Source organism: Pterocles gutturalis, unplaced genomic scaffold (genome assembly GCF_000699245.1).
Source record: "Pterocles gutturalis isolate BGI_N339 unplaced genomic scaffold, ASM69924v1 scaffold28636, whole genome shotgun sequence".
NCBI lineage: Eukaryota > Metazoa > Chordata > Aves > Pterocliformes > Pteroclidae > Pterocles > Pterocles gutturalis.
The window spans coordinates 19,760-42,969 of record NW_010106355.1 but is presented as its reverse complement, the minus strand read 5'-3'; the positions used below and the strand labels follow the sequence as shown (position 1 = coordinate 42,969).

Genomic DNA, 23,210 nt, shown 5'->3' with positions numbered 1-23,210 from the left:
CAGGAATGCAGGCAGAACACCTTGAACTGCAGTGCTCTATGGGGAAAACAGAAGTACTGCAAAATTCCCAAGTGAAATCAGAATATGCAGATTTGTCATTCTCTGTTGGCACATCAGAACCTCATAGAACAACAGAGACAGAGTTGAAAGAATATGGTTTGTTGCATTCTTTTGTCGAAACAAAGCCATCATGGGCTGCCTCACTGGAGTCTGAACATCCAAACATCTCAGATGTCATGGGCAAAATACCGCACTCTGATTTGTCGTCTTCGGTTACTGAAGAAAAACGAATGGCACACCTGGAGGTCAGACAGGAGAGGGGAAGCTCATTACACCCAGAGGAAACAGTGCAACTGGAATTGGAACGGCTGATGTTTTCAAGTTCTTGTGGCACAGCAGAGCAACCAAATAGGGCCCCACTGGAAGGGGAATTCCCAGACTTGTATTCCTCTGGCAGAAAAGAGCAACAAGAAATGGCAGAACAAGAGGTGGAACATTCAGATTTGTCATATTCCACTGATAAAACACAGCAACAAGAAACCACACAACTTGGTTTGGGACAACCAGATTTATCAGCCTGCCCTGGGAGGACAGAGCAACCACAAACTGTTCAAGGGGAAGCAGAGCGTCAGGACCTGCTGCATTTCACTGACAAAACAGAACAGCGAGGAACAGCACAACCAGAGGTTGAGCATCCAGATTTGTCATATTCCAGTGACAAAGTAGAGCAGCCACCAGATACGCAATGGAAATCAGAGCAGCCTGTAACACCTCGTCCCATTGGAAAAACAGAGGATCAAGGAATGGCAAATCCAGAGCAGGAACTTCCCATTTTAGTATTTTCCGTATGCAAAACACTGTCACAAGGAGCAACACAAATGGACTTAGGGCAACAAGATTTAACATGTGCCTTTGGCAAATCAGATGAAATGCAAACTGTGCAATGTGAACCAGAACATAAAGGTTCATTGTATTCTTCTGTCAAAAGAGAACAAGAAATGGTGTTGCCAGAGTTGCAACATCAGCAGTTATCTTATCCTGTTAGAGAACTAGAAGAAGCAGCTACACATCAGAAATCAAACTATCCAGATTTGTCATATTCTGTAGGTCGGCGAGAATACTGTGAAACTGAACAACCAGAGGTGGAAGAAATGGATTTATCCTATCCCGCTGGCAAATCAGAGCACTCACAGCCTGCCCAAGAAGTACTGCAACAGTCAGAGCTTTTGGAGTCCTTTGGTAAACTAGAGGAAAAGGGAATGGCGCACGCTGTCTTTTTGCACTCCCTTGGTGAAGAAAAGTGGAAACCAGCTTCACAGTTAGACATAGTGCAACCAGGTTTATCGCATTCGCTTGGCAAAACAGAAAAACAGGAAACTGCACAAGAAGGGTTCATGCCTTCAGATTTTTTGTGTTCCACAGGAAAAGCAGAACATCTGCAGACAGAACTACTCAAATCAAAATGTCCAGATTTGTCATATTCTCTTGGCAAAGCAGAGACTCATGGAGTGAAACTGCCAGATTCATTGTACTCCTATGGCAAAGCAGAGCAACCACAGGCTGCCCAGCTGGAGCATTCAGAGACATTATATTTAATGGGTGAAATGGAGCAGAGAGATGGGGCCCAACCTGAACTGCACTCTGTTGTTGAACCAGAGCAACCAGAAACACCTTCTGTATCGTATACCTTTGTCAGGACCGAGGAACAGGGAACTGCACAACTGGACTTTGAACAGTCAGATTTATTAAGTTCTGCTGACAAAGCAGAAAAGCATAAAGTGGCCTTGCTGAGAGCAGAACATTCAGAGAAGCAAGACACTGGGGCTACTCTAAGTGCTCAGTTGGAAACTGAACAACAAGATTTATCCTTTTGCACTGAGGAAGCAGAGAGCCAAAAAGTTCAACCATATTTGTCTCCTACTGAACAAACAGTGTCTGTACCTTTGGGTGTTTCACATTCTGTCTCTGAAACAAAACCAGAAGGAAATCTCAGGTCTTCACCTGTAATTGGAGTCCTGTCCCCCAAGCACTTAGATTTATCTTACACCCACTGTAAAACAGAGCAGTCAGAAATTGCCCAGCCCGAGTCAGATTTCTTCCTTGCAAGAAAAGACACAGAGAATACAGAAATTAACCTACCTTTGCCTGTGGCTGCACAGTCAGAGGCTGAACATGTAATTTTACCTGAAACAGACAAAGAACAGACTCCACATTACTTCCATACAGCTATGCAATTAGAACCTGAAAAATTAAATTTATCATATTCTACAGATAAAACAGAAACTCTAGAAAGTCAACATTATTTAACTGTACCTTCAAAACTGGAGTCTGAACCTTCAGTTACATTTTATTCAGCTGATGAAACATGTCAGCAAGAAATTCTACCTTGTTCAAAACCAGTGTCTGAGTATTTGGTTCCCACATGGTCCCTTGCTGAACAAGAAATGCAAAGCATGCAGCCACTTACTCCCCAGTTTGCACAATCAGAGTGTAAACATGTAATTCTACCGCATGATGAAAAAGGATTGCAAAAAATTCAGCTCTATTCACCTAAAACAGCAAGCCTGAAGACAGTACAGTTGGAGAGTGCATCTCTAATGCACAAACAAGACCAAGACAAGAAAGAATCTCAAGATTGTTTGTTGGACACAAAATATTTGTCATCAGAGCAGCTAAGAAGTCCTCCCAAATTCACTACTGAGCAGGCTAAGCAAGAAATGCGACCCGATATGCTGACAGTGGCAAGGTCAGTGACCACAGATTCAAAGGTGTCTGCTGTAGCAGAACCGCAAGCAGTGTCATCAAATTCATTTGTCCCTTCTCATACATTACCTGAAAAGTCCATATCAGTGGCTTTCACTGATGATGAAGAGAAGCAAAATATTCAATCATCCTTATCTGACATAGTAGGCATGCTTGGAAAGCAATCTAACATAGTTCAAGGCATTTATGCTGAAGGAGAGTCTAGACGTGAAATGCGACCGTATTTTGCAGACCAAACACATACATCCTTAGAGCATCTGGGAGCTGTTTCCTCAGATCTTGTTCATGAAACTGTGACACAAAAAGCTCAGCATTTTTCTGGTGAACAGGGCAGACTTTTCTCATCAGAGATGAAATCTGTGAGCTTTAGTTATAATGAAAAGCAGAATCCAGATATTCCATCTTTTGGGCTAGCTAGCTGGCTGGCAGAAGAGGTGAAAGCTCACTCAATTAGTCCAATAAGAGCTACAGAAGTAGACAGGCAAGGAATTCAGCTTTCTCCAAATGAAGCTTCTGATTCTGGATCCAAAAAAATCCCAGCTGGAAGTTGCACAGAACTTACAGTTCATGGTGCTACAAAGAATAAAGGACATGAGTATAGAGTTTCTGATTCAGTGGCAAGTGAAATTTCCCATAAAGTGTCCTCAGACACTAGTTACAGAGCACAAAGGTATGATTTACTGTCTCTGGAAGGAGATAATCCAGGTCCACACAAAGTTCCAGACCGTGAAACTAGCATTGGAAACCCTACAAAAATGGAAGCAATGCAACATCCAGAGGTAGACAAAATGTCTGAACATTACCTGAGAGGAGAAGAGGAAGAACTGGAGCATGTGAGTGCTGTAGAAGATATTCAGCATGCTCCAGAGCCTACTGAACAAAAAGATCTATTTAACATCATTTCAGAAGGTTATGAAATACTCAATATTCATGCCCCTACACATATTTCTTCTGTTGATCAAGAAGAAAGTAAGCACATGCCAGATAAACTAGAATACTTGGAAACAAATCCTTCATTTAAAAGAAAATTAGCTGATGATGGCCGTAGTGCCCTAGCTTCTAGAACAAGCACAGAAATTTCAGAAGGCTCAGTGTTGGGTAAGTCTGCAAGCCATGAACTAAAGGAATTGGTCAAAAATGATGATGTTGAGGAAACTAGAGAAACACAACAAGAAGGTCTTGTGTTGCCAGAAAACAATAATAATGCAATGTTGGATCCTAATAATGGTATGGCTGATGTGGATTACTTTGAAAAATATACACTGATTGATGACAAATCCCCAATTAAGCCACATTTTGAAAGACCAAGTTCATTGTTTCCTGTGACAGAAGATCCCAACGAACCTGTGGAAGAAGCTACATCTTCTAAAGAAAGTGCTGAGGTAGATACTTTGGAAGAGGAGTTTTCTTTACTTGAGGACTTGGATGAAGTCTTTTATGGTACTGTGAAAGGGGAAAGCAAAATTCAGTCCTATGCAGATGCTCCAAAGCATTTACCTCTGCAGAAATCAATTGATATTAGCAGTAAAAAAGTTACAAATGTAGAATATGAACGGAAGTCACCAGGGACCCCACTTTTTGATTCAGAAGAAGGAGTGCTAGAGCGTTCTCTGTTGTTCCCCACCACTGTTGCTGCAGTTAATCCAGAGCTTCTAGAGGAGCCACCTGCTCTGTCATTTTTATACAAGGACCTCTATGCAGAAGCAGCAGGAGAGAAGACAAAGGATGAGACTCCCTCTGATGAGGAAAGTGGTAATTCTAATTTCTAGTAGAAATTCAGACACAGATGACGGAACGGGAATATATTTTGAAAAATACATTCTTAAAGATGAAATTCCAAGTAAGGCCATAGGGCCTCAAAAGTATCAGATACCAGAGGATGAGTCCTTTAGTGGAGGAATTTCCATTCAAAGTTCAGAAGACAAGCAGAAGAAGGGATCTAGAGATGTTCAGCGTGTCAGAACTGAGGTTCTGCCAGAAAGGGATGTTGTGGAGAGGGAGAAAGTCCAGGTTGACAGTGACATTAAAGCAACAATTTGTAAACCAATGCATGCTATTCCTTTTGGAAGCAAAGTAGTTCTTTCAGGTGGAGGAAGTGATACTGAACAAAGAGAAGAAGAAAATGTACCTGTAGAAACAACTGAGGAGTTGCCAGAGCAATCAAGTCATCAAGCGTATAGTCAACTAGTCGATTATCAGAGAGACGTGTATGAAGAAGTTGATAAGCAAGAAGAACAGCATGACATAACAGCAGTTCCTCAAATGGAAAAATATGTCCCATATGTCAGGACTCCTGTTGAAGATAGTGAAGATGATCAGTATATTCAGGAAAATCTTTCCTGTGTCCCTACCATTCAGCAAACAGAGAAGCCAGACCTCCAAAGAGAGGAGCGGCACCCTGATGTTTATGAGGATCTCCCTGAGTCAATGGACTATGATGTCATTACACAAGAAGAACTTTTGCAAGATGACATATCATCTCAATTCACACACGAAGAGCTATTATTTGATGACAGGGACTCTTTTGAGCATGCTGGTGATAGTTATGAATTTGTTAATGAGCCAGAGCAAAGAACACCTGCTGAGCTTGAAGATTCAGGCTTTGTGGTGATGTATCCTGAAAAATCAGCAACAAACATTCCTCAAGTTGAGAGCCCACACAGAGAACTAAAGAAAGCACAAGCAGACACGTATTGTTACCACTGCAAATGCCCAATATCTGCTATTGACAAGCTTTTTGGAGAACATAAAGACCATGAAGTCACAACACTAGATGATGCTGCAACCAAGATGAAGGTAAGAATTAATTTGGGTGAGGGAAGGAGCTACTGAGGCTAATTTCTCCAGACCTCCTATGTTGTCAGGGGAGAAGCTTCAGAGAGCAGTCCAGAGGCTATGTCACAGTATCTATAAAATAAAAACTATTCGTAAACACCTGTTAGAGATCTTGAAGGAAGACTATCTTATTACAGTATTCTCTAGAGTCCTATGCTTGCTAAGCTGATGTTTTTATTTGTTCAGAAGTTTGAATGATCTAGTTTATACATAGCTGTTGTCAGACTTCCCATCTTTTAACCTTCTCACCTGTGTAAGATTGTTCTGGTTTGTATGTGTGGGGGGAGAAATGGGAAGAGTGTTGTTCCTATGAAAAGAAAATTTTAGTAACAGCAGCTCTTTCACTTGACAAGGTACAGAAACCTCCATATGTGGGGACCAGTATCGTCATAAAATGTTCCCTGTCCCAGATACGTGCCTTGGTTGCTTAGAGATGATAGACAACTTACACAGTTTACACTATACAGTGTTGTTGAAACTCCATCCTCATTTTCTATTCAGTTTGTATTTGTCTGTGCCAGTAAGTGCAGGTAAGGGTTTAGCAAGTCATACTTCTTCCCAATATCTCTAAGCTCTGCCACTCTAAAATATAGATAAAGATGCCCTCTATTTCAGTAGCAGAGTCCTTTGGTCAATACCACTGAAAATGCTTTTGTTTCTGTGGATGCTATTTTTCATTAAGTTGCAGTTCTGCTTGTGAAAACAGCAAGAGTGTGATGTCTCACTTTTCCTATATCAGATTTGTTCACGTACAGGTATACAGATGTTCCTTTCTTGGTTACCAGCTATTTAATCTCACTCCAGTATCTGAAAGGTGAAGTATCCTCCCTGCAATGTATTTGGTTGATGGTAATACAGATTTTGTGGAATTTCATTAAAATTCCAGAAGGGCTTGTATCATTGGTATTTACATTATCTTTACATTAACTCATATGCAAGAAAGAGAAATTAAAAGTAGGAAGGAGTCAATGTGACAGTTTCAAATATCCATATTTACAAACTATCTCCATGGTGTGCCAATGTATGACAGTGGAATTGCTTTTTATACGTGGCCATTCATGCTTGATTTAGAATCACGGAATCATTGAATGGTTTGTGTTGGAAGGGACCTTTAGATATCATAGAGTTCCAACCCACCTGCCATGGGCAGGGACACCTCCCGCTAGACCAGGTTGCTCAAAGCCTCATCCAACCTGACCTTGAACACTTCCAGGGATGGGGCATCCACAGCTTCCGTGGGCAACCTGTTCCAGTGCCTTACCATCCCCACAGTAAACAATTTCTTCCCAATATCTCTCTAAATCTGCCCTTTTCCAGTTAAAATCCATTGCCCCTTGTCTTGTTGCTACAGGCCCTTGTAAAAAGTCCCTCCGCTGCTTTCTTGTAGGCCCCCTTCAGGTGCTGGAAGGCTGCTAAAAGGTCCTTCTGGAGCCTTCTCTTCTCCAGGCTGAACAACCTCAGCTCTCTCAGCCTGTCTTCACAGGGAAGGTGTTGCAGCCCTCTGATCATCTTTGTGGCCCTCCTCTGGACCTGCTCCAACATCTCCACATCCTTCTTGCACTGGAGGCCCAGACCTGGATGCAGTACTGCAAGTGGGGTCTAATGAAAGTAGAGTAGAGGGAGAGAATCACTTCCTTCATTCTGCTGGCCACACTTCTCTTGATCCAGCCCAGGATCCAGTTGGCCCTGTGGGCCGCAATCACACACTGCTGGCCCATGTTCAGTTTTTCATCTACCGATATCCCAAGTCCTTCCCCTCAGAGCTGCTCTCAAGCCATTCTCCTCATAGCTTGTATTGGTGCTTGGGATTGCCTCGACCCATGTGCAGGACCTTCCACTTGGCTTTGTTGGACTTCATGAGGTTGGCACAGGCCAACCTCTCAAGCCTGTCCAGGTCCCTCTGGATGGCATCCCTTCCCTCTAGCACGTTAACTGCACCACACAGCTTCGTGTTGTCAGCAAACTTGCTGAGAGTGCGCTCAATCCCACTGTCCTTGTCACTGACAAAGATGTTAAATAGCACCGGTCCCAGTACCGATCCCTGAGGAACACCACTCATCACCAGTCTCCATTTGTACATTTAGCCATTGACCGCAACTCTGAGTGCAACCATCCAGACAATTCTTTATCCAGCCATGGTCCATCCATCAAATCCATGTGTTTCCAATTTGGCCACCAGTATGTCATGTGGGACAGTGTCAAAGGCTTTGCACAAATCCAGGTAGATGAGATCAGTTGCTCTTCCTTTGTCCACTGATGCCATGTGGCCTCCATCGTAAAAGGCCACCAGGTTTGTCAGGCACAGTTTCCCCTTGGTGAAGCCATGCTGGCTACCAATCACCTCTCCTTCATTTTCCATGTGCCTTAATAGATCCTTCAGGAGGATCTGCTCCATGACCTTGCCAGGCAGAGGTGACACTGACTGGCCTGTAGTTCTCTGGGTCTTCTTTTTTACCCTTCTTGAAAATGGGGGTTCTGTTTCCCCTTTTCCAGTCAGTGGGAACTTCACCAAACTGCCATGACCTTTCAAATATGATGGTTAATGACTTGGCAACTTCATCCTCCAGTTCCCTCAGGACGCAAGTGTAGAAGTGATGATTAGCCACCAGTAAGGCAGTAATAAAGTCACAGACCCCAGCCATCCCTCAAATGTACCTGCATTGCAGCATGTCTGGTTAAGCCACAAATAAACATCCCATGATATCACTCCCTGGCTGTGGAGCATGAACATTGAGCCAGTATTAAATCTGGCTACAACACAGGCTTGGCTTCACATGATTTCTAGCACTCAGAGCTCGGGTTACTCTGAGATGGCATTTGTATGTTTCTTGTCACTTCTGTATAATTACTGAGAAAACATTAAGATATCAAAATGTTTGTCACCTTAATTTTAACTGTAGGAACATAGCTCACAGTAAATGATATGAGCTATGGATGGCATCTGTCAGATTTTATAGGTTATCCTGACAAACAGAAGTTTGCCTCCAAGTCTTAGTGATTTGCCCTAAATAAAAAGTGAGCTTTCAATTGTACAATGTAACATTTCTAATTAATGGAAAATCATATTCTAGTTTTCAGCACATCTAGGTGTAGTAGTTTGCCATAATAGGAAGCTGTTATCAAAGGATGTTAACCTTCCTTTTAGATTTATGCCAGCTAATTAAAATAAGTATTTTTATAAATTGCACGTGAGCGGATGGCCAGCTTGCTTTCACAAAAGGTCAAGAAGGACTAAGAAAAAGTTCTGAGTCATCTGTGATGCCTGTTGTCCCTTGGACTGCTTTTGTTTCCACATCTAATGCAACCTGTGATTTTGATGAATTCTGGTTTATAGGAAATATCTTTTAAAGTCTTAAGAAAAAAAATATGACTCTGCATAATCTATTAGCCTCATAATTATTTGCACTATATTCCTTTTTATGGGCTTGTTCCTGCAATCCCTTGAGAACTCCTATGAGGTTCTGAGTAGCCTCAGTCTCTAGCAAAGCTGGACTGGAATTCATAATGGTCAACAATTTGTATAGACACTCAGCACCTTGTTGAAATGAGCTCACTTTTTTGGATTTGGAAACAGTTCTGTGACTGTTCCAGGTGCTATTTCTGTGCTTGTCTTTCTAGCCAGGGTGATAGCTGAACTTAATTTAGCAATTGTTCCAATGGTGGAACAAAAATATTCACCTAAAATAAGTTGTGTGTAAAACCTTTATAAAATAACTTGCTTATGTTACTGAAACATTTTAAATTTCAGGATCAGTTAAGTGAATTGCTAATAGCACTGGAAGAAAAGTCAATGAAGATTGAAGCATTTATGAGTGATATCGAATCACTATTTAACTCTGTTGAGGTAAGGCCAGTGTTTTATCACATTATTTTTTTTCCCTCTACAAAATTACTTTTAAGATGTGCTTGCTTGGTTTCATACCGTCTTTGCTACCCTAAAACGGGCTGTTTCTCCAGTTCTCAAACTGACTGCTTCCAGTGGAAGGTGTTAGCTTTAGGGGAAGAAAAACATAACTTTTTTTGCACATTATTGCAAAGTGGAATATATGATGGTCAAGCACTGGAGGAAAAAGTTCCCTTAATTTTGTTTTTGCTTATAAAAAGCTTACACTGTTTGTGTCTTTATTTAGAATCCTGTGTGAAGTGTCTATGAGAGTTGCCCAATGTCCTAAGTTCTTAATGCCCAAGTTCTTAAGCTTTGAGGATTGTATTAATTTCAGTTGAAAGTATGGATTTTTAGCTATTTTGTAGTCAGGCTTCCTATCTCAGTGCTTAATTATAGAAGTTAATTTTAAACACTAACAGTAAAAAAAAAAAAAAAGCCATAGTTTTTTATGTATTTATCTAGCGTTATTTCTCCCAAATGAGCTTGCTTAGAGAAACAAAGTTCTCTTATTGTCAGGATGCCAGAAGGAGTCTGGTGGATGGTTCATGTATGGGTAATTTAATGAATACATAGAAATTCTCAATGTTGTCATTTTATTCTGCAGATCAATTTACATCTGATTTTATTTTGCAGGAAAACTGTAAGAAAAATGCAGAGTTATTGGAAAAGCAAAATGAAGAGATGCTTAAGAAAATGGTAGCACAATATGATGAGAAATCAGAGAACTTTGAGGAAGTGAAGAAGATGAAAATGGAGTACCTGTATGAGCAGATGGTTAACTTCCAGCAAACTGTTGATTCAGCAAAGGAAGCTCTGGAGACAACAGTAAAAGAAATGGAAGAACTTGATGGATTTGTTTTCCTAAATGTAAGTAAAAATGGTTTGCATGCCGTAGCTTTATGACGCTAGTTAGGAAAGCACTTATACTGTACCTAGGCTAAGAATGAGTTATTTACCCTCCTTTTTTTTTTTTTTTAAGCTAGCTAAATCCTGCAAGCTCAGCTATTCCAGTCTGAAACTGCTAGATCATTTGCTTTTGTCAGGTGAATGCTCAGAGAGAATAGGAAAGATGGTGCATAGGATGAAAACATGTCTCATACCATTAAAATGGTTCTATTTTATTTTGTGAAGAGAAGGCTAAGAGACAGTTGGATAATTTATCTAGAATTAATTACCCATTGAGGAGTAAGAAATGTTAGAGTAAAAGATACTTTACTGTATGAAAAATAAAGGTGAAACAAGAAAGTATAATTGAAAATTGTCCAAACCGGAAGCAAGTTGTTGTTGGGTTGTAGTTTGGTTTTTTGGTTTTGTTTTGGTTTTTTAAATTTTGTTTTGGTTTTTTGTTTGGTTTTTTTTTGAATGAGCAGAAGCAAACAGTAGTTATAAACGGAAATTACTGAGGCTGTGATAAATGTTTACTGCTCAAAAACTGTGAGTGGCTGTGTGGTGCTTATCTCCTGCCAGGGTTAAACCATGACAATGGGCTGAGTTTAGGAATGTGCATGCAAGGTGCATGTCTGTAATGGTCCTTTTTGGATGTAAAAAAACATCCCTTGTGAATCTGCGTGACTGGCATTACCTAGCTCATGCAGTTGTCAGGCGTAAGCTGTTTTCAGATGATCTTGCAGGTTAATTGTTAATGGCCTGTGTCCTCCAAGATTGTTCTTGTGCTGCAAGACTTGTCCATAAGTGAGCCATGGCACTTTCTCCACTATAGAAGTGTATGAGCAGTATTGAAGGGGATGGGACTTCTGGGACAATGATCTTCTCCAATTATAGAATTAGCATTTAGTCTGGAAGCTGCAGAGAAACTATCCTGGGATGCAAGAAATGAAAAGTTCAAATTACTGTCTAAAGACTTATCATGCATAGAAAATAAAACAGCTTTCCCAGTACAAGCCCTCAGGCCATATACCAGCTGTTACAGAAATGGTGGAGCACTTTCTCCCCTGCTCCAAGTTACTCAATGTCTTAGTATCCTTTAATCAAGCGAATGCTGTGGTAGATTGGCTGTTTTAGGATGGATGAAAAATATATCTTATTTTCTTGAACTTTCTGAGGTACTGGACCAGTGCTTTGGCAAAAAGATAACTTTGTAATCTGAAATTCTTTTGTGGGGTGGGAAAATTATTAGATTCTCTGCCCCTTTCTGTTAGTGATAGCGGACAGGAACTTTCCTGTCCGTGATCCAGGAAACATTATCTGAAGATTCATGAACCATGGGAGAAACTCTCACTCCATGAGTAAAAATCTCACCCAGCTTCTAGTAAAAAGAAGTTATGAAGGAGGTTTCAGCCATAATTTGACTTTAAATGTTCTTAATGTGCAGGTGATTTCTTTATATAAAAGCCTTGGTTTAAGAAAGTGTTTGTCTGTCCGCTGGACTTTAAACCTGGATATTGAATACTGACCCCTCAGAAGCTTAAAACCAGAGTTAGACTCTAATAGCCTGCTGAGCCAGAGCTTTGAAGGGGAATACTCTTAAGGAATCAAATTCTCTGCTTGTGTGAATGAGCAGCATCCCAGACAAATCAATAAAGCCATGTGTATTTTATGTCTGTGGAGAGTTGCAAGGCTGTTAGAGGAGTGGCTCTTCAATGTTTTCAGGGTTTTGAAAATTGTTAATACATTTCTTTTTTTCCTCCTCCAGTCATCTAAAGAATTGAATAAAAGGTATATGAAGGATGGGTTAAGTGCACTGTAGTGAGTACTAAGCCTAGCATGCTGAATGCTTCATTTAGTATTTGCAAGCTTTGAAAACATGTTGCTAGTATTCATAGCTACTTTTATAAGCCTTGCAAATAACAAAATTAGGAGGTTTCATACTTGTTGCTGTAACTGACTAGTTTTGAAGTGTTTTGCATGTCTCCTGCAGTACATCGGTTAAACAAGTAACATTTTAAAATGTCAGCTCAATTGTAAATCTCTACACCGATTTTTAAATAGATGTTCCTTTTAGTTATTATTATATACGCATAGACTAAAAATCATTTTGACCATGCTACCATCTCTTAGACGTCATTGGTACATTCTTTTTTCACTAGTTTGGTTCTGTATTGCCTGGTCTCTGAAAGCTTATGTTCCAAAGCGTCACTCACATGGCTGTGTTGTTGGACGACATTTCTGAACATAATTCCAGCAAAAAATGAGATTAGGTAGCTTTCAAAGTCTTACCAGGAGACTATGGGCTTATGTTTTCCCATGCCTCTTCGGTGCCTGATTCAGGATGTGTCGGAAGGCTGGTGCCTCATCACAGCTGTATCCTGACGTGCCTGCACATATCAGTAAACAGAATCACAAACAGTTCTCTACCATGTGCGATTTCCTCAAGGGAGTAATTTTGGTAAGACCCATCCTTTTTGAGAGAAGTGTTTGATTATAAGCCTGTATTCTCCCAGTACATTTTCCAAGGTGCACTACAATATTCAGACAGGCTGGCTGCAGGCTGCTCCCATGGAAGCCCCTGAACCTGCTTTGTCCACACCACCACCACTGACTTTGCCCAAAGGGCCTAGTTGTTGCACAGGACATATCAAACCTTTGTCAGTGCTGCCTCAGCCATCACAGTGATGCATGTGCTGACATGGACTGGGGTGTAGCAATGACATGAGGGTTCCAGTTTGCTGTCAAATTACAATCCCTGGAAAGTGGTTTGAAGAGAATGTGCCAAACACCCCTTCATGGTTCCCATTAATCTGCAGAATTTGGACTCTAAATTTGGACTCACCTGTTGTAAGTCAAAATGTGAGAGTCTGGCCACGTATCTGCATGTAGCTTCTTGCGTAAGAATAGAGCAGATATAATGGGACAAAATAATTTTCCAATGCTTTCTCTATATTTGGTCTTTATTTACTCACACAGTAAACTTAAACTTTATTCTGTTTTGTGCATGGGTTTGGTTATTACTTTACTTTCATAATACCTGAATATTTTTTGTGCTTTGTTAAGATTATGCGTAATTAACTACTTCACTGACTAAAACAAAGAAGGGGACAGAGGTAAAATTCAGTTGCCTTAAAAAAAATAATCTTTCATTTCCTTGAAGCTGCTTCTGCCTCAGAGTTAAAAATATGTTGGGTTTTTTTGCTATAATGAACTCAGCAAATATGGGCTAATTAAGTGAAATCTATCTTCCTTCTCATGGTTTTTTTGCTTGCCACAGGCAGCTGCTTTACCTTATGTCTCTGGAGCCAGCTGCTGTAGTTTAGTTCTAAGGTTTGTAACCTTTAAAGGCACTGCATTAGTAAGTCCAAACCCCCGTGCTCTTGGGAGTCTTGCTGTGAATTTCAAATCCTTGTGTTCTCACAGGTCAAACGTTTACAGACGATGTGTACTCTCACTGTGCTCCTGATGTGAAACTGCAGTATACTTTAAATGTTCAAAATTGGGGAAACAGCTTCCCCTTGCATGTTGTCCTGAAGTTCATGGGAAACATTTAGAGAAATATACGTCACACGATCTTTGCTTTTGGCCTTTGGAAAACTATGTGATGCCACAAGTGTTTTATATGGACAGCTATGTGTTTTCTTCCAAATAGGTTACTTTCTGCAATGGATACTACCCTCTCTTTAGAAAAGATGCCCAGTGCTTTTTCGCTGTTTGAGCACTACGCTGACAGTCCAGGACAAAGTAACCAGCAGTCCTTAAAACACGTGGCTGGTAAGAATCTCTAAATATTGTCTTCACAAAAGCGAACATTTTGGCAATGCTTTGGAAATTTTAGGAAGCTAAAAAGGGAAACTATTTGAGAAGTATAATTTGCAAACCATGTAATTAGCAATCAGAGTTGAATGTAAAATGAAGTCTAATTGTGCACAAGTGTTTGGCTTATAGTAGGACACTAAGATGAGCAACAGAGGGAAAAGTGCTAAGTGGGGGATTCTTGCATCATTTCAGATATCTGTACCTCAGACTAGCAGGTGGTCTCTATCTGTAAATATCCCGGGGCTAAAGAATTTGCTGTTCCTTTACAGGTAGGGACAGAGGAGGCAATCAAAGGGTCTCCTGAGCTCTCTTCTTCTAAGGAGGACAGCCTCAGTGTCGCTCGTGTGGGGAGGAGAGCAGGAGGCTGAATGGTGGCTGGGGTCCCTGGGCTTGTGCCAGGTGATCGGAGACACCTGAAAACCCCACGGGAGGTGAAGGGAAATGGTTAACTGTAGCTTGAAGCAGCCTCTGCTTTGGAGGACAGCAGTGAAAAGTGCACATGATAAAGGGTTTTATTCACCTCCATCTGATATTTCATGTCCTGTAGAAAGCCTGCCTGTGTGAGCTTTCTGCTCTGCCTGTACAAACACCTGCAGAAATTATCTGGACTTGGACAGCTGTCAATGAAGAGTCTGTCAGCACCAATTTGTAGATTAATTTTCCTCATATCACAGTCTCACTCCCATCTTTCTTTCTTAAAAGAAGGTTTGTTTAGGGACCTTTCATCTCACTGTCATGCTTTGTGACCTCCCATTCACCATCACACACACCACTGCTGTTGTAGTCACTCTCTGGCTTTTCAGGCGATGCCTCTTTCTCACATGTTTGGTCCCCGAGCACTGGAACTACAGCATCTACTTCTCTAAGGTACTTTGTTTCCTGGCTGGATTTTCAGATGCCTAATGGGACATTGGAGATGTGCTGTCTCACATAGACTCTTGGTGTGTAATAAGAGCTGAGTGACCTCAGCAGTGTCAATATGAAGAGATTGTCTTTCTTCTCCACACCACTGCTTTTATTAGACCTAGAGGAACTGAATATCTCTGAGACCTTAACTGCCTTGTCAGATTTATATGAATTTGCCTGCAGCATTTAAAGCTTCTCAGGTAAAGTTGGATGGGCATTTGTGCTATGTGTCTTGGTTTAGTTCCTAAACCTCCTCTTGCAGTCCCATGGGTGCAACTATTCTTTCCTCCTGGCCTGCTACCTACTGGCAAGATCATCCAGGAGGACAGACCCATTTTGTCATACTGTATTTTTTGTTTTCCACAAGTCACTCCAACATGTTTTTCTCTAAGCTACTGAGATCTGCTTTTTGGTTTGATTTGCATTAGCTACTGTGTTTGCTGAACACCAAATGGCTCCAGACCAGTTTGCTTTGACAAACTAGAAATGGATGACTGTCCACTAGCAAGCAACCTTCAAAGCTCATCGTCCTTTATACTTTCTTCTCCTTCTTTTTCTAAAATATCTGGTTTTCATTCTTCAATTCCACTACCAAGTATTGCAGTTGCTAGTGTGAATTTTTTTACTTTGGTGAGCAGTAGACAAATTATACTTCTTTTTTTTTTTTTCAAGATTACACCCTTCCTGAAGGAAAATAGACGTAAATGTCTACAAGAAACTTTATTTTGAATTGAATGCCTTGAGTACATCGTTTATCACGTACTGGAGGCAAATGTCAGACACTCTCAGAATTTTTTTTTTACTGAAGCCATTTGATGAAATACATGTGAATTTGCCATGTTTCTCCAATCCATATATTTCTCCTTCAGAAAGTATTGTCTTTTACCAAGCAATTTCACAGAACTTTATTTTCACAACTTCAGAAACTTCTTTCCTTCAAAATGCCCTTCATTCCAAAATTTTCTGTATCCACTAATGAAAAGCCATTTTCCCTCAAATTCTTCCTACTTTCATGTAAGCCACCCCCATTAACAAATCCATAAGCATAAAAATCCCTTGCAGCATGTCGTTGAGCATATTGGAACCCAGGCTCTGCCAGAAGAAGAGTGGGAATAATTTAAAAATTGAAAAAATATTATTTCCAAAGCCAAATAAATGTTCTTTCACATTACGTTGGAAAAGGGTAAATATCCATTAAATATTTGGCATTATTATTTTTTTTGTCCTGGTGGCTCTGAAGATTAGGTAGCATGAAGGAAAACTTCCTTACACCACAATACTTCAATGAAAACTGAATTGATGGGAAAATATCACGCCTTTCTGTAGAAAAATATTATTCAGTCAAACTTGTGGTGCAAATATCTTATTTCTTTGACTAAAACTCATTTAAAAAGGGACCAGCACATAAATGTACTGTTTCTGAAGAGAATAGTTCAACTTCTTGCTTTGAAATTACTTCCTTTCAGAAGATTGTTTCATGTTATGCAAAAGGAAATCACAAATAAAATGTTTCTCAATGTTAATGAACTGAATTTTGATCTATAACTTTTTTTTTCCAGAAGTTTCATTCATTAAGCTAGCTTCTGTTCAGATTTGTCATAATAATAAATCTTGCAGTTGTGGGGTTTCTGTGATCATAAATAGCAGTTTCTAGGCAACTTCACATAAAAAAGAAAAAAGCTGGTTTCCCCACTGGGTCCACTGAAAGGAAATATTTTCCTAAATATGATCACTTTTTAAATTGACGAACTCTAGAAGACTCAAAAGACAAGATGCAGATTGTTTTTAGCAATGAGAAGGACATTTTTTTTCAATGGGAAGCAGATGTAATCCTACTGTACTGGTAGCTTTCTGTATAAATTATAAGGAAACAGCCAGCATCTGCATTTGCCTTATTCATGCCACAGGGGATCATCACTATTACTGTGAAGATAACTGAAAAAAAGCAAAAGCTTTCTGCTGAGATTCTGAGAGAATTCATGCAATGTGGAAATTTACTGGGTGAAGAAATAGAACCATGTATTTTTGTTCTCTGCAATCACTTTAACAATTAACATCTTTTGGGGCTTTTTGCTTCTTTCTTTCCTCTCCCTGTCTTTTAAGCCATAATCGTAGAGGGGAACAATATCTCATCAGGGATTGATCTGTGCTGATCAGGAGACAAAGTTTATATGAAATCTGGGGAGCCTTGGAGGCCTTTGAAACACTCTTTGTGAGGGATGCTCCTGGTTGTCCCATGGGGTTCAGGTGCTTTGGCAGAGCTCAGATTCACCTGCACAACAAGGTTTCTCTGTCCGCTGTGTCTTTGAGAGAATGACTGTGCCAGGCAGGAGCACCTAGTTGCACATCTGTGGTAGGACAGTGGATGCTTCTTGGCAGGGGTGGACCCAAGCCTGCAGAAAGCCTCTTGCTCCCCAGTGCTATTAGAGCCTTCCTTTGCCTAAAGCACATTGCTGCTGCTGTCAGTGTCAGTTGATTTGATACACAGCACGAATGCCTTCCTGGTGTGGCAGGTCCTTTCCCCTGCCCACCTTTCTGGGATGAGCTACATGCATCTGTCTCTGGAGGAGCCGCCTTCTTCTGCAAGCTCCCTCTCCCTGTCAATGAGCTATCCCATGCTGTTTGCTACAAACATGTGCTTTCAGTGTCTGATTTCATGGTCATCCTCTTAAAGAGTGTCCTCTCCTCTGGTGCCTGTGCTGCAAGACAAGGTCTTGGAGAAGGTCATCACCCAAAGCAGCCTGCTCCAAGGTCTTCTGGCCTGTCTGAGGAGGTGGCCTGAGGTTATCATGAGTCTCTTGGGGTTTCACCAGCATGTGTGGCCTAAAGTGTAGAGCTGGAGACCTCTTCCTGTGACTGAAGGAAGCAGGTCTCTTCGGGAAAGGAGAGGGATCCCTGGAGCTGTATGACAGTTCTACCTGTCCAGGATTGCCCCAGCCCTGGGAGCCTCCCTGCTAGAGGTCGGAAATGAACAGCCATGCCATAACTCCTGTGCATGATGGTCCTGCCCCATGGGGAAGGACCTCAAGAGCTGGACAGACCTTTTGTGCTGGGTTCAGGTAGTCCCAGTACTAGGACGGGATCTTATTTTGTCTAGACTGTGAGGGAAATGGACAGATTCCAATGCTGAGCAATTATTTTTTTTGTTTTCCTAGTTTAGGAGGACCTATTGCTCTAAAACTGCACCTGTATGCTGTATTTCATGTACTTGCTGTACTTGTTCTGTGGAAATAAGCAACCTGAGGGAAAATAAACAACCGGGTTGCCTCATGAACAAGTTTGGCTGAAAATACAGGAGCGTGAATAACAATGGGAACATTTCCTCTCAGTCCCACAGACACCAACTGTCGTACCTCAGGAACCAAACTCAGCCACCAGCACCTCCATTGCTGTCTACTGGGCTGTGAACAACGGGGATGCCATTGAGTGCTTCCAGGTCTACTGTATGGAGGAGCTGCAAGCCAGCAAAGATGCGGGCGGTGCGTAAGGTCTTGACTTCATGATGGCAGGAGTCCTTTCTGCTCTGGTTGGGGGTCAGCAGAGAGAAGGCCAAGCTGCAGGGGAGGGCCTAGGACACAGAGAGAGGAGGGGCTGCGAAGACATCATGCCTAGGACTAAAGATGGGCATTGGTGGAGGAAAGCATGAGGTAGATGGCGTTTCTTCTCCTCCCCTTCGTCCCCCAAAATGCAAGATAAATATCATGGTCTGTAAACCGTAGGGCAGTTGTTTGCAGAGGAGCAGCAACATCCCTGTTGAGGTGCTCTTTTATGAAGTGGCTTGACCATCAGAGAGGTTTTGTCCATGTTGCCCCATGGGTACTCACGGAGACTGCAGATAGAGGTCCCAAAGGGATGGGAGTCACTTGGTTTTTGGGGCCTGCATAAAAATAAATATGTCCTAATTTAAAAAAAATTACAGGAAAAGATAATCAGTATTTCCACATGTAGACAAAGATTTTTTTCAAAAAGGCATTAAAATATTTCAAAAGTTAAACATGAAATTGAGAAAAGGTGATTGAAATACTTACTCATTAAAACATTCAGACTGATCATAAAGTCATATTAAGCAACTGGGCTCTGGACAAGTGCATGTGTGTATGTGGGTGCATGTGAGTGCATGCTAAAGGATGCTGAGAACTTTTTGTGATAGCTAATTTATAGCTAAGAGCTATGAAGTCCATTATGGGAAATTGTTATGTTATATTATGAAGCGGTGAAACCAGATCCAACAGGTCAGGACCTGTTGTAACAAGTGCAGAGGAGAGCCACAAAGATGGTCAGAGGGCTGGAGCACCTCCCATATGAGGACAGGCTGAGAGAGTTGGGGTTGTTCAGCCTGGAGAAAAGAAGGCTCTGAGGAGATTAATAGCAGCCTTCCAGTACCTAAAGGGGGCCTACAGGAGAGATGGGGAGGCACTCTTTATCAGGGAGTGTAGTGACAGGACAAGGGGTAGTGGTTTTAAACTGAAAGAGGGTAGATTTAGATTAGATATTAGGAATCAATTTTTCACTGTGAGGGTGGTGAGGCACTGGAACAGGTTGCCCAGGGAAGCTGTGGATGCCCCATCCCTGGAGGTGTTCAAGGCCAGGCTGGATGAGGCTTTGAGCAACCTGGTCTAGTGGGAGGTGTCCCTGCCCATGGCAGGGGAGTTAGAACTCGATGATCTTTAAGGTCCTTTCCAACCCAAACAGTGCTACGATTCTAATAACTGCTGATTGTATGTCCCAAATTTGCAGTCTGGTCCTCAGTAGGACTGAGGGCCATAATCTCCCCTTGCCATCAATGGTGTTTCAGTGCACTCAACTCAAGGGCACATCAGAAACTTTCTGTCAAAACTGATTCAGAGTAAAACATGGAGATCCTGGCTAGTAACGTTTTCTGGATTTTTTTTTTAATTGATTGATTTTTACATGTTAGTTGAGAGGTGCCATTGTAGGCCCTACCAGTGCAAAACATCAATAAGATGTCCCGTGTGTGTGTGTGTTCCTTCTAGCTTTGGTGGAAGAGTACAGAGTGACAGTGAAGGAGAGCCACTGCATTTTGGAGGACCTGGAGCCAGATCGCTGTTACAGTGTGTGGGTCATGGCTGTGAATGGCACAGGCTGTAGCTTACCCAGTGAAAAATCCATTTTTAAAACAGGTATGTATGTATTTTGGCATTTGATTATTATAAGTTTTAGGTCCTTAGACCAATTATAGTCCACAGTGTTACTGAAACAGAAGAAACTGCTTCATTTAGCCCATCTGATAGAGAGCAGGCAACTTAGAGAAGATAGCAGCATAATTGGTCCTGGAAGGTAACTTGAAGGCATTCAGATTTGAAGGTGTTTCCAGTCTTGGGCCTTGTAACTGGGTCACTGGGACAAGAACATTATGAGTGTCTCTTCTGGGTGCACTGCAGTGCTCTGGGGAAGATCTGGGAAAGCCACCCAGCTGCTCCCTGCTGCTCGTGTTTCTCTTGTGGAAAACGGAGGCAACAGCTACATTTTTGCCTCTGCCATTCTCCCAAATACATCTACATTGCATTGATTTGAATTATTAACTTTTCAAGGGAAGGTCTGCTTTACTGAGGTTACATGCTCTGTCTAGCTCAGTGTGACACAATCTCAAATGTGGGTGAGAGTCTCTGCTGCTGTTTAAATGGTGTAAATTGAGTAATTAGACAAGTATTGTTTATGAGCTTCATTTGACAGATTAATTTTTGTAAGTTTTAATTTATTTAATAATTTGTCTTGACAAAACTATTTCTTCTTGAATTATAGGCAAGGTGAAGCATCTTGTGTCTAAGGCCGTCTTGCCAGACAATTTTTTTAGTGCTATGGGATAAAAACAATCATTCTGTTCTTCCAGTCACAAAATACAGACAAGGGTATTTAAGAATTTGATAATGAAATAACTCTGTACGACACTGAATGTATTGTTGAAATCACTTGGCAGCAACCACAGCTTCAAGCCTTTTGCTTAATCCACTAGACTTCAAATTTGTTGATAATTCTCCTTGATATTCAATTTGCTAGTCATATTTTTAGCAAAGATTATTTTCCAGAGAGTACAAAGCAGAATTCAAATTTTATGGCTTCACGATGTAATTGTGAGCATGGTGCAGAATTCCTGTGAAATGGTCAAATACTAATGGGTTATTACTAGATAATAAATCACAGTTTTAAAGGGGGTTCTCACCTCTTTGAACCCACTATTTTTAAGAACTGTCTTTGCCTTTTGACATCAGGCTCACCATTTTTTTTTTTTCCAAAACTGAAGCCTTCTGAAGAAGTTAATTTCCTCACGTCTCTGATGACTTCCTTTGGCCCGTTTATTTAAGAAAATAAATAAACTAGATCAAATAAGGGCTCATTAAATACCTTCCCTCAAGCTGAGGTGAACTCCTTCTGGAGTGCACTGAGCCCCAGATGGACTTGTGAGGACACTGCTGAGCGCTGACTGGTGCAAAACTGCTGATCCGCTTAACACCAAAGGTGGAAAGATGAGCACCAGTAATGGAAAACCGTTCTTCAGTGTGAGACTGGCTACTTTGGTAGCAAGCATTTAGAGAGTTTATTTTTAGCAATTCAGATTAAAAGTTGACACTTAATGATTTGCTGGTATATGCAGTTACAGGAACATACGCATTAATAGTGGATCAAAGCTGTGCCTCTTCCGGGTGTTGGGAGCCCCCACAAGGTTTCCCTGTTGGGATGGCATCTGTGGAGGTGGCAGTGGGCCTGGGGAGTTGTGGGGAAGCAGGTGGGTGCTCCTGCAGCATCCCCCCAGGACCTCCTGTCTCCTGCTCTTCCAGATCCCAAACTCACAGCCTGTCCTCCCCTCCCCTGGGGGGCACAGTTTCCAAACAGTGGGGGAGTGATGCTGAATGCAGCAAGTATCCCTCCCTTCCTCCCTGTCTGTCTCAAACTGATCTCCAGATGAAGGCCCTTTGCAATCCTGAAGAAGTGAATGCAGCTTCTTCTGTTGTTCAAAACCTACGTGATTCTCACCCTGTATCTGAGGGACTGAGTAAGAACTTACCCTTTTTGTCTCTTTGCCTCTTATAAGGTCGCTTACATGAGTGCTGGAATGTTAGGAGGAAATCAGGTAGATATTCTAACTGCAGTTAATTTGTTAAAAAAATATCAGAAGTACAGTAACAACTTTTTCTGATATGCTGACTCCATCTACTCTTTAGACAGATAATTTCAAATTAAAAAAAAAAAAGCTTGATGCCTTGTGACATACTGATTACATATATGTAAGTGTGGATATATGTGACAGTAGCTGAATGCAGGTGTTAGGGGATTTAGCTATTATTTTTCATCCTTCAGAAACAGATGCATTTAAAAACAGACAATAATCAAATATGTCAGAAGAGAATTCAGGGATTATTGCTAAGGGAGCTACACAGATGTATTACCAGATAAGAATCTATCTCACAGAATCATTGTTCTGCTGAATACCTAGATTAGCTGTTCCTGTAGTAAAACATCAAGTACAGCTTAACCTGAACTGCTAACCTCCTGATTGTCACTAAACCACAAAATTGATATGTACTTGTGGGTGTTTTTCTTTTTCTACTCATAACAAATTATTTTTCATACAAAACAGAATGCATCTGGAATGCTTGTTGCAGTTCTATAAAATTATCTTGTCATAAAACTAATTTCTATTTCTGTCTTAGGCCTCCTATTTGTATCTCTTTAAAAGAGGAAAAACTTTCTATGGCTTTTATAAAATTAATAACCTCTCTTTTAAGGATTGCTATTAAGACTGTTTATATGAGTTTCAACACCACTTTGTAAGATTTGTTTATGTTACTATTCCCTGGAAAGGGAAAAAGCAAGTGAATACAACTAATCCATTTTCAGCCTATGATGCTGGATGTGCAGTTTCACACAATAGCTTTTGATTCCTTGCATTCAGTGCAGTATTTTATGTTAAATTTTCTTTCTTGCAGTTGGACCTGTAGTTCTTAAGCTGAGGCTCTAAAAAAGATAAATTACAGGACCAAATTTTAGCATTGCAAAAATAAACAGGACATAATTAAGCAGAAATTTGTCATCTCTCCTTGTCACTTCTGCAGCAGCACATTTGTTTCTGATGCAGTTCATGCAGTGACTGCTG

The 23,210-nt window shown here is 41.0% G+C and overlaps 1 protein-coding gene across 1 annotated transcript in view; it reads left to right on the top strand.

Moving 5' to 3' along the window:
- The window catches only part of CMYA5 (cardiomyopathy associated 5), a gene marked incomplete at its 5' end in the record, with an annotated part of 40,832 nt that overhangs the window by 5,863 nt on the left and 11,759 nt on the right, over window positions 1–23,210 (top strand). Inside the window, 8 exon segments of the mRNA XM_010087758.1 lie at window positions 12–4,525; window positions 4,527–5,559; window positions 9,347–9,442; window positions 10,118–10,351; window positions 12,138–12,160; window positions 14,025–14,146; window positions 18,427–18,576; window positions 20,092–20,238. Coding sequence (XP_010086060.1) covers window positions 12–4,525; window positions 4,527–5,559; window positions 9,347–9,442; window positions 10,118–10,351; window positions 12,138–12,160; window positions 14,025–14,146; window positions 18,427–18,576; window positions 20,092–20,238 — 6,319 coding nt within the window.